This window comes from Hemibagrus wyckioides, linkage group LG06, assembly GCF_019097595.1.
Source record: "Hemibagrus wyckioides isolate EC202008001 linkage group LG06, SWU_Hwy_1.0, whole genome shotgun sequence".
Taxonomy (NCBI): Eukaryota; Metazoa; Chordata; class Actinopteri; order Siluriformes; family Bagridae; genus Hemibagrus; species Hemibagrus wyckioides.
In genome coordinates this window covers 18855107-18867709 of record NC_080715.1, presented here as the reverse complement: position 1 = coordinate 18867709, position 12603 = coordinate 18855107, and the positions used below count along the sequence as shown (strand labels likewise).

At 37.6% G+C, this 12603-nt stretch overlaps 1 protein-coding gene across 1 annotated transcript; it reads left to right on the top strand.

Moving 5' to 3' along the window:
• Positions 1-2001: 2001 nt before the first annotated feature.
• Positions 2002-11951, top strand: LOC131354504 (NXPE family member 3-like). Its single transcript, XM_058392240.1, has 7 exons — positions 2002-2230; positions 5148-5311; positions 6016-6785; positions 8085-8155; positions 8555-8752; positions 9115-9703; positions 11121-11951. Exons 2-6 carry the CDS (start codon positions 5219-5221, stop codon positions 9672-9674), a joined length of 1692 nt encoding a protein of 563 aa, XP_058248223.1. The 5' UTR covers positions 2002-2230; positions 5148-5218; the 3' UTR covers positions 9675-9703; positions 11121-11951.
• Positions 11952-12603: the final 652 nt, after the last annotated feature.

Genomic DNA, 12603 nt, shown 5'->3' with positions numbered 1-12603 from the left:
TTGCTACCCCTTTTCCTGAGGCAATTCCACTAGGGAAAATTACTGCACCCCTTATATTAGTCACATTTTTCTCCGTTTGGCCTACCTAAAAGTGTAGGTCATGTGATTAGGGCCAAAGTGATTAGGGCATGAATTTTTTGTCAAAACTTTTTACACAAGATCTGAAATCTCTTGCCATAACTCAAATCCATATCATCCTGAGAGTCAGGGCTTGCTTGAACACTTTCATCAGACACTAAAATCAATATTGCATAAATACTGCCTAGATACAAGTTGGGAGTGGGATGAAGGGGTTCCCTTTGTTCTATTTGCTGTATGTGATGGGTTTAGAACAGCAGAGCTTGTATTTGATCACAATGTTAGACGGCCTTTAAAAGTTCTCAAAGAACAGATATTTAGGGTTGAGTCAGGCCCTAAGACTAATGTATTAAATTTCATTAGCAAGTTCCAACATTGTCAACATAGTGCTTGTTGTCTTGTTAAAGAGTCACTGGCCACCGAGTAGGAAGGCATGAAGGCAGTTGTGAGAACTTTTGTGTCTGGTGATGAAGTACTTTTACCTGTCCCAAGTCAGCTTTATATGCCTGCTTCTTTCTTTGCCATATAAACGTTACATGTAACAAGGCTTATTGTGCTAGAAATATGCCGTTGGTAAATGCTTTGGATCAGGTTTATTGATGCATGCATATTGCTCTAATATTCTAATAATAAAGCCTGGGCATTGGTGGCTCAGTGGTAGGTTTCTGACCAGGGTCAGCTTTTATCTGCTTGCTTCTTTGGACCCTATATTGTAATAAAGAAATTGAGTGAGACGGATTATGTGATTCACACCCCTGATAGGAAACACCAGACCTGTATTTAAATAAATAAATAACTGTCAGCAAACCCATGATTTATTGCAAAATATGACTGTTCGATACTGACATTTTTTTAAAAAGTTCACACAAAAATATCTCATTCATCTGGTTTGGTTTATGGCAATAAGCTGTGTAAATAAATGGTACTGATAACATAAAACGAGTAGCTCTTGGCCACCTTCATTTTGTCAAAGTAGCTCTCAGAGGAAAAAAGGTTAGAGACCCCTGCTTTAGACCCTATATTGTAATTGAGTGAGACAGATTATGTGATTCACACCCCTGATTAGAAACAACAGACCCGTGTTTGCCATATAATCATGTTACATGTAACAAGGCTTAATGTGCTAGAAAGATGCCGTTGGTAAATGCTTGGGAGCAGGTTTACTGTTGAGTGCATGTTGTTCTAAAACTCTAATAATAAAGTCTAGAATGTTGTATGTCAGGATTCTTTTTACATCACCATGTCTTTTGTTTAGGGCACAATAATCTGCTTGCTTCTCATTGTTGCCCAGTATCGCTGTGTCTGTCATGTCGGCAGAATGCCAAATCAGATCATTCCACCTGCACCAAACTTTCCCAATTCAAAGATTGGAGAGCTGTTCGAACATTGAATGAGACTAAATTGGGTAACCAGGGTATGTGCCATGGGACTTGTAAGTAATAATTTGCTGATAAATAACAATCAGCAAACACGTGATTTATTGCAAAATATGACTGTTTGATACTGACATTTTTTTCACACAAAAATATCTCATTCATTTGATTTGGTTGCTTTAGACCCTATATCGTAATAAAGAAAATGAGTGATACAGATTATGTGATTCACACCCCTGATTAGAAACAACTGACCCGTGTTTGCCATATAATCATGTTACATGTAACAAGGATTGTTGTGCTAGACTACTGGAAGCAGCACAACCAAGAGAAAAGCTATGAAATGTAGAGAATAGACTACTGGGAATAATTTAATACACATTCATGGAAAAATATATTAAATATATTAAAATGCAAGTCAGTGATTCAGATCACTGCTGTTTAGGCCAGCAGAGAAGGCGTTGCTGGCCCTGATGGCCCAACACTACTAATAACAAAGTCTGGAATGTTGTATAACAGGATGTGACAAATTCGTTTTACGTCAGAATGTTTAGCGTACAATAATCTGCTTGCTTCTCGTCGTCATTCGTCACAAAAGCCTATATTGGATACTAAGACTTTTTTTTTGGATAGGGTTAGAAAGAGATGTTGCCCAGTATTGCTGTGTCTGTCATGTCTGCCAGGTCGTCGGAAAGCCAAATCATATGATTCCACCTGCGGCACTCGTTCCTGTTCCAATGATTAGAGAGCTGTTCCAACAGCGAATAAAACCAAATCAGGTAACCAGTTTTTGTTTACTATACCTGTTTTCTTGAGGTATTTTTGCTTTTACCTGTCCCAGGGTCAGCTTTTAACTGCTTGCTTCTTTGGACCCTATATCGTAATAAAGAAATTGAGTGAGACAGATTATGTGATTCACACAGAGGACAGAATGGAATAGATCATCCCATTAGTTAATTCTCTCGCATATTTTACAAACATCAACTAAATTACTCTAGCACTGAGTTAGAAGCATTGGCTTTTTTACTTCCATTTAGAACAGTATTTTGAAGTTTATGTTGGATTCAGTAATCTCCCTGTCACAGTGTACACGGATCACAACCCTCTGCCATTCTTGTACCGAATGTATAACTAAAATCAGTGTTTCATTCTGGGTAGTCAGAGTAGCTAGGTAGGGCCTGCTAACCCTGAAGCCTTTTTTAGTTTTTGGTTGGTTAGTCAGGTTAGAGCAGGGGTTCCCAAACTTTTCAGCCCATGACCCCCAAAATAATGGTGCCAGTAACTCACAACCCCCACTATCCTCAGAGGTGGTAAAAATATAGAAAAGTTGCATGCAACAGCGGACACGAACGTTTGTATATTTTTACCACCTCCGAGGCACAACACAAAAGAACACGACAGTCTTACAAGCGTCTTGAAATTAAACACTGTCTTCAGAGTTCGGTCACTTGACAGTTCACTGATTCTAGCTGATTCGGGTCAATTTATCCCCATCCATAGCCCGACTTATAGCTATAGCAGCGGATTTAATGAGGGTTTCCACGATCGTATGTGGCTTTTATTTGCCTGTGCAATTAAATATTCCACCTCATATGATGCCTTGTTGAGCTTTTAACCAACGTTTCATTCCACAAAAATAATATCCTAAGCCTAAAGTGAAAAAAATGACATATGTGCACATCTCAGAATATTTAACATGGTGCTGTAAATTGATCTGCTGCAACTGACGCTATTACTGAAAAAAACACTGTTTTCAAGGCTCCATGAAGTGGGAGCTGAGGGCAAGGCGCTGGGTAAGGAATAAATCATGGGGCTGTTTCCGTTTGGCTGAGTAACCCGGTTGTTTATGACCACACCATGTACAACCGTGCTTCAGAGCATCTCAATACAGTAAGCGCTCTGTAACCTGAATCGTTTGAAAAAATTTAGCTTTAGGTGAAACTCTAAAAAAATGTTATAAATTAAAAATTGGCCATCAAAGCTACCTCAAATTTTACCAGTGACAATGGCCACAAAACTGCTAGTTCTCAAACCAATGGTTGTACCTCAGGAGAAGAAGCTTCTCAAACTTTTGATCTGATAGCCTGTTCCTCTTTGGAGAGAGAATCAGGTTTCCCAAGCTAAAGAGTCTTTCCACTGGAACACTAGATGGAGTGGCTGTATTATGTTTAAGAGATATTCTCTTTATCATCGGAAATTCATTCAGAGTGTCCATCCCTGTTGCTCCTGATTTGAAGTAATCAGCTACTTCATTTTCAGCAGTGACATTTTCAGCATCCTCCTCATTCTCTTCAAAGGAAAAGAACTTATCCTCTTTATTAGAAACCCGGGGCTGTATTATTGGTGTTTTCCCTGGATGCTCCACCTGCTCTGGTACATATTTCCGGCATTCTGCTACCAAACCTGCTTTTGTTAGGTCCTTCCTCTTCTGGTCACGCAACCAATGTAATCTGAACTTAGGTAGTGTAACAGCAGCCAGCAGAGCATCTTTATTTTCATGAACACATACGAATCTGGTTTGGATTGCCTGAAATAAATGACACATGACAAGTGTGCAAAAATCATTAGTGCAGTATACTCTACACTGTAAGCATATCTAGTATAAATATCTGTAGGTTACAGATCACTACAAAATTAAACAGCACTGAATAGGTCTACAAATACTGCATAGCCTGTTGCCTATACTCTAGACACATAAATAACTTTGACTGAGTTATTAGTTGGTTGAATAAGAGACAAATCAAAAATGAAATGGCAGCTTTTACCTGAACAACTGCATCTGGCATCTAGTAGGCCAACAAGAACTGCAAGATGATCCTTCATTTCCAGGGTCTTGGACATCATACCTAGCTATGACCTTGTTTAGTTGTGCTTAGCTAATCGACTGTACAGAGGTCCTACGTTTAAAATCTAGGATTGGTTGTTTGCTTGGAGTGGCTCCCTCTTCACAATCGTTATAATCAGGGGCTTTTGCAATGAAAAGCGTGTTGCTTTAACAAGTGCTTCTGAAGATTCAAATTGCTAGTCTTCGATGTAGATAGCATTTTCACACCAGCACACTGTCGACAACACACCACAATATTTTTTCTTTACTCTCAACCAGAGTAAAATAATGTCCATATGTCCAGGACAGCAAGCTCACACTTCCCGAACTCTCTGCCATTGTGTGAGTGTCTGAAAGTTACTGCTGATTGAGAGATTCACTGCTGAGTGCACCACCTTAAGATGACAATGATAATATTTATATGATGGTAAAAATAATATATCTGCGTTGGAAGATAACTCAAGTTTCTACACCCTGAAAACGATTCAAAATAAAAGTCACAGATCACATCGTACAAATTTAAACAAACAAACATATAACCACACTGAACATTTCTCTCAGTTTTATGATATCAGTGGTTTGATACTGAAGTTATTGCTAGGGACATGCAACAAAATAGTGATAATTATTTAGTTAAAGACTAAAAATTATTTTGTTCACCTACAAATTAGGTGGTCTGCCACCACAGGTGTCATTTACTGAGTTGTTTAATGCATCTAGTGATGTCTTTTTTTTCTTCTGTCCACTTTGCTCAAAGAGAAAAGCCTAATATGGAAAGTTGTTCATACTTGAACACAAAATAAGAAGTGAACTCTGATACACGTGTGGCTCTCCTATGCTGCTATATATTTATTGTATTTTTTCCCTGTAAGGTTCCTCTTATTGAGTTTTGCTGATGGCTAACTGGTGCTGTTTCCTGTAATGATGAGAATGGTATCCAGCCATGGAGAGACAAATGCCCAGATTTGTGACTGTATTTTTTCTCTTGGCACTATCAGGGTTTATAATACTTGTCTGCAACATCACATCTCTGGAGGTGAGTACAGGACATTCAGTGTCACACTTATCCACACAACTAGCTTGTAGAAGCAGATGTCATGTACCACTGATGTCAGCTACATATTTCGAGGAGAAGAATTGTACCTACATGTGAATCTGTACATTGAATGAATGGTCTGTTCATTATTTCTCTTAAGGACCATATTTAAAGATATTCTTATATTATTTTACAGATTCACTTTATTTAAATTGCACAGCTTTGTGAAAATAATACCCTGTTTATGCATAGAAGAAAATAATAGCCTTTTAGCTAGATTGAATTGAATGAATGACTGCACTTCTGACTAGGACTGCATAATAATAGTTTTTTAATACATACTCTGATGCATCCATTAGCAAACAAACAAAATTGTGATGTTAAATTTTTACATTTTATATCAATTTACTACAAATACAATTCTGAACATTCTGCATTTCCTGGTGAATTCATGTAAATTATGGCACATTTTATAATGATCAAATACTGAGCTACATTTTTTAATTTGTATGGCAGATCCTACGTACAGATGATTGTACAAGTGTCACAGGAACTGATTTGTATAGAATTTTTCCAAAATTGTAAAGGACACTTGAATGCATTACTACTAATTTATAAGTAACTAGAACTATCATGCCTTGATTTGTGACTACTGATTTGATTGTGTGTGAAAATTCATGTGTTGTTTATTTCTCTGCTCTCAGAAGTTGAGTGGACAGGTTATATCTACATTCTACCAAATCCAGAATAGCATCCACTCAGCCTTTAAGTCCCCTGGAAACGTGTGGCCACTAGAGTTAAACCACACATACTGTGCACACTTTGGCCAGGAGCCCACAGCGGAAGAGGCAAATGAAGAGAGATATCTGCTTAATTCCATTGCCTGGCCAGGCCCGTTGGTGCAAGGCTTGCCTGTGGAGCTTAGCAGTGACCCTTCAAAGAGCTACTTTGTGATTCAGGGCCCAGCGGAGCAACGTATAGGTGATCAGCTTGAGGTTAATGTACATGTGCAGAACTTCCTGGGCCTGCCTAAGAAGCATGGTGGAGATTTCCTTATAGCTCGGCTACATTCACCTGAACTCGGTGCTGGCGTTGCGGGGCAGGTGCAAGACCATCACAATGGCAACTACACAGTGCTGTTCCCACTGCTGTGGGCTGGTGTAGTGTGGGTAGAAATAACCATGGTGCATCCGAGTGAGGCAGTGATGGTGCTCAAGAGGCTGCAAGAAGAGCAACCCAACCGGGTGTTTTTTAAAAGCCTGTTCCGCTCTGGCTTTGTATCAGAGACCACCGTGTGCAACCTTTGCCTGCCACTCAACCATCAACCGCTCTGCAACTACACTGACCCTGAAACTGGAGAGCCCTGGTACTGCTACAAACCAAAAATGCTAGGCTGTGATACACGAATAAATCATTATAAAGGGGGCTACAAAAAGAACCTCATTACTGGATATGAAGCAAAGTTCTTCAAGAGGTGAGTGAGATGGGAACTGTTTGGGGTCTGTTTGGACAGATCGTTTTATATACCTTACTGTGTAAAATCCTAGGCACAAATAAAGAAATGTTGTAATGGTTCATTTAAAAATAACGTAATTAAACATTTCTACATGAAAATCAAACAATAAATAGTAATACTTAAGAAATATTGCACAAGCACAGGTGTCATTTGGTTGTAGGAACGAGGCCAGAGGCCGAGCTCTGCAGGTAATCCTAGTCTTGCTGATATTTTCTTGCTGAAACATTATTCATTCCAAGAGTGCTTATTTTTATTATAACCACACCGAGACATTTCACAGTTCAACAGTAGAGTTAGAAGTATCATCAGTGGACATAGCAAATGATACATTTTTCATGAATATAACTTTTGACTTAAAATATGAGTTTGTTAGAAGATAAAATGAAGAAGAAGGGAAGCCAATTTCACCAGAAGCACCTTTAATGGGAATGTGCAAATCACTTTGAGATAGCTAGTCAGCAAGGTCTCAGGCTATAAAGTGAGAGTAGCTTCTTAATGATCTGCTAGCGGAGCCATATGAGGCCTGAAATATCAGTCACTCAGTGTTACTTTCTTATTTATGGAACTGTTGCATAAACACAGTATCAAGCTCATAATAGTGTTTTTCAGCACCTGTGGCCTCCTGCCTACAGCCAAATCACATCTAGAGCAATATTCAATTATGTTTCTGAAGTTTAAATGGATTTTTGTGGAATTATCACAGGAACAAGCAAAAACAGATTATATTTTAAGATTAGTTCTGGCATACACATTTGTAAAAAGAAGGACTAGGCTTGATGGTGGAGGACTCCCTGTCAACACTGTTGCCTATGAGCTTGACTTGTTTGTCTGAAAAGCAATTTGTAATGTATTATGTTGCTTTCATCACTGACATACAAACATTTTTCTGTTAATTTTGGAAATCTAAAAAAAAAAAATTAAATCCCTGACTCAATAACACAGAGGTCAAACAATATAATATTAAACAAGATAAAACAAAAAACAACTAAAAAAAAACAATTTAGGAATGTGACCATTGTAAAGTACTCTAGAATTTTTAAAACTGTTTTCTTGAATTCATGTTATTAAAGACAAAAAGGGGGAAATTATTACTTCGAATTTACTATCAGAAAAAAGTCCTGAGATAATTTTGTATCCTTGACCTAAAATAATTAGAATAAAATACTACTATAAAGTAAAATAATTATCAGATTGTTCAGTAGGTACTAAACACTTTTATTTTAGAGACATTCATGTATGTTTTACATTTTGTTACAGTAATGTAAATATCAAAGTTCCTATACGTGCATCTGGAATGGGCAATGTGACTGTATTACCTGCAGAAAAAGGTAAGGGTTTTTTTGTTTGTTTGTCTTTTTAATTAAATTTGTTTGCTCATGCAGCATCAATTTACAATTCAGCCCCATACTGTATAATATCCTACTAATGGGTTTGTACATTAGAAGTTGTTGTTTTGTTGTTGTTGTTTTTTAATTATTACCAAGCTATAATGCAGGAATTATACTTCCTAGTATTCAAGCCAAGTTACAGACCTCAATTTGAGGGCCTGATGCCTTGGCATTCTTCATCTTGCAAGGATTATTAAACCAACTGTGATGGAACCGATTAAATCTGCACTACAGTGGAACCATTAGGCCTAGACAGGGGGTGTCTCTACCAGCAAACACAAGTAGTATATAATGATATGGTATACACAATTTTTTCTTTTTTTTATTCCCCTCTCCAAGGTCTTGCCAATTTAAAAAAATATGAAAAAACCTCTGGCTTCTACTTTCACAATGTTTGGAGGCCTTTGCGTGGTGCAGCCCTCCAGCAGTTCAATGATTCATCAGCTATAACACACTGTCTTAGAGGGAAGATCATATACATGCTCGGAGATTCCACTGTGCGACAGTGGTTTGAATACCTCACCGCTTCTGTTCCTAGTAAGAGCAGGTTTATAGATTATTTATTATTTATTTATTCTTTTTCTGAGTTAAGGTGACCCCAAAGAGTATCTGGACACTTAAGCCACATTCACAAATGTATAAATTCCATGCATTAGAAGACAACATATCAAATCAAGTGGCATTCCTTTTAAAGAATTATATGAGAAGCACACTTTAAAAAACATTTTCCAAAAAGAAACAGATGTTATGATAAAAAAAAATAGATATAAAAATAGATATACAATGAATTTCATAAATATGAAAGTATGTCTTTAGTGTCCAAATACTTTTTGTGGCCACTGTACCTTGTACATTGTTTCATTTTATTAAATTTCCTCTCTCATGCCTGTCTCCTACAGCACTAAAGGAGTTCAACCTTCACAGCCTTAAGAAAGTGGGGCCATTCATGGCTGTGGACAGCAAAAACAACATCCTGCTGAGCTTCCGCTGCCATGGACCACCCATCCGCTTCACTTCTGTGCTTTCCCCTGAGCTGCACTACATAGCAAATGAGATAGACAGGATCAAAGGTGGGCCAGGCACAGTGATACTCGTGAGTGTGTGGTCTCACTTCAGCACTTTCCCTATTGAGGTATATATACGGCGCCTACGGCACATCCGCAGGGCTGTGGTACGGCTGCTGAACCGTGAGCCAGCAACCTTGGTGGTGATCCGCTCTGCCAACCTCCAGAAGCTTGACCCAGGGAACAGCCTGGTCAACAGTGACTGGTTCTCTCTGCAGATCAATTCTGTTCTCTGTGCCATGTTCAAAGGACTCAATGTGCAGCTGCTGGATGCCTGGGAAATGACTCTTGCCCACCACTTACCCCATCTTCTACATCCATCTCCCCCTATTATCAAAAATATGATAGACTTGATCCTGTCCAACATCTGTCCTGTTGGAAAAAAGAGGAGTTAACAAAGGACTAAAATATATAAGTGGCAAAGGTGAGGGTCTGTCATTAAAGCATTTGTCACAATTCATGTTTGACTCACTGAATACTTATTCCACACCAGTGAATGAATGCCATTAAATATTTGTTTACATTGGAAAGTAAATAACAGACTAAGCACTCATTTCAGAATAAATAAAAGCAAGTAATTTCATCCAATGGATGAGGCTTGGTCCTATATTTATCAATTATTAATTTTTTTAAGCAATGGAGACTTCATTTATATTTTGTAGATGCTATCCCTCAATATGTCTTATTTGATAACATTTACATCAGTTAAAACATAACGCAGTGACTAAGTATTAAGCAAATCTGTATATTTTACATTCAGTATTCCCGACCATGCACACCCTTGATAGCTTCCCAGACAGTTTTATGCTTCCCACACAAGGCTTTTAGTAATGCTTCCAAATAGGCTTAACACTAGTTTCACTAGTAAGTGAAAAAAAGAATCTTCATAAAAACGACTTGCTTTGGGGTCATTTATAGCCAAAAACACAAAGCATTTTCAAATATAAACACACCCCAAAACAGTCACTGAATAAGTAATTTATGTACAGTTAATCTAATTACATTACAAAATGAGATACAAACTCTTCTTTTTTCCCTTGGGTCAGGGTCTTTCCCAGAGTCTTGGGAAAACTGAATAATTAAGGAGAACTGAGTTTTCACTGATTAGATGTGGTTTCATTTATTAACACACTGAGTTCTGAATGGTGAGTAAAATGAGACGAGTCAGTTTGTCTGCGCTGCACTGCTTAGTGGACTCTTAGCGTGCTTACAAACTGTCCATGCTACAGACATGAAACTTGGCCAGTCTGTAATATTCATTCCCTCTATGCTGGAAAGAGAGCAGAGCCTGAATGACCTAATAGTTATAGAGCAGCATACTGCACCATTGTAATTTTTGTCCCATATCTCGAGAACGATGAGGCATAAAATTCTGATGAATACTCCTTATTGAAGTCCATTTCCACTACTCTGGATACTTCCTATAAATGATGGGATTCTAACAGTCATAATTATAAGAAACTAAATAATGATTAATAATAATAAGTGAATCTGTCATAATTCTGAAAAACTAAGTTAATTAAGATGCTTATCATTATTATATGTCACAGTTTTGAGATACAAAGACGATAATCCTATCATCAGAAGTCAAAATATTAAGATATTGTCTAATGTTAATATCAGTCTAAGAGGCCATAAAGAAGGAAGTAGATTGCAGCTACATTGATGAGTATTTACAAATGATAAAATCCTTACCCTTCTTGCTAAGTTGCATAAGATTATTCTAAGTGAATGAATGCTTCAAAATAATTATGATGATATTGGCTTATATTATTATTAATATTAGCAGTAACAATATTATTACTGATCTGGAAAATATCTGGGTTCTTTTCTGTTTTTAGATGGAGAAGAAGTGGATTTAAGGTCTAGAAATCGATTGCGGAGGAGAGCTTTTCATAGCCACAGAACCAGAGGTGGACAGTAAAGAAGTACATTTACTTGAGTACTGTACTTAAGTACACTTTTTGAGTATCTGTACTTTACTTGAGTATTATTTTTTCTGGATACTTTTTACTTTAACTTCACTACATTTGAAAGACAAATACTCTACTTTTTACTCCATTACATTTCTATCAAGGTCATTGAGTAGAAAGTAGTTACATTAACCATAGGATGATTTTTTTCACTCTTGTAGCATCACATGTTGTAAAGTTCAGTGGAAATGGACGAATATATGCTTTGTATATTATACACCATGCATTGGTAATGATGTTAGTTAACACACAAAAACGTATGCTGTGTCCAAATTCTCATACTATGTGTCCTAAATGGTATTCAAAAATAGAATTAGTATGCCCCAAATCGTAGTATACTGAAAAGAGTATTCCAAAAATTCCTGGATTGTCTACTACTTCCGGTAGAAATTCAAAGTGCAGAACAATGCACACTCTAATGGGTAATATTGCCCACAATGCATTGCACACAGGAGGGAGGAGCCTGAACAATGGTGTAAATGCATATTAAAACGGTGTAAATGAACTGTGGAAATATATATAACTCTTTGTTAAAGCAGTGTTGCTGTTGGGTGGTTGTACAGCTACAGTTGTGTAGCTGGGTTTTAAAGCAGGTTAGATTTTTTTTTCTGACCAGTCTTCATTTACAGACCATTTGATTAAAATGTGCATGAGTGGATACACAGATGTGTACAGGTACATCTCAAAATTTAGAATATAATGAAAAAGGTCAATATTTTTTGTCACTCAGTACAGAAAGTGAAACCTATATATTATATAGATTCATTACACATAGAGTGAAATATTTCAAGCCTTTATTTCTTGAAATTGTGATGATTATGGCTTACAGATAAGGAAAACCCAAAATTCTGTGTCTCAGAGAATTGGAATATTGTGAAAAAGTTCAATATTGGAAAGTCATGGTGTCGCACCCTAATCAGCTAATTACCTCAAAACACCTGCAAAGGTTTCCTGAGCTTTTAAATGGTCTCTTAGTCTGGGTCAGTAGGCTACACAATCATGGGGAAGACTGCTGACTTGACAGTTGTCCAGAAGACAGTCAATGACACCCTCCACAAGGAGGGTAAGCCACAAAAGGTAATTGCTAAAGAAGCTGGTTGCTCACAGAGTGCTGTTTCCAAGCATATTCATAGAAAGTTGAGTGGAAGGAAAAAATGTGGTAGGAAAAGGTGCACCAGCAAAAGGGATAACTGCAGCCTTGAGAGGATTGTCAGGCAAAATCCATTCAAGAATTTGGGGGAGCTTCAGATGAATCCTAGACATGGCCTACAAATGTCGCATTCCTCGTGTCAAGCCACTCCTGAACCAGAGACAATGTCAGAAGCATCTTACCTGGGCTGTGGAGAAAAAG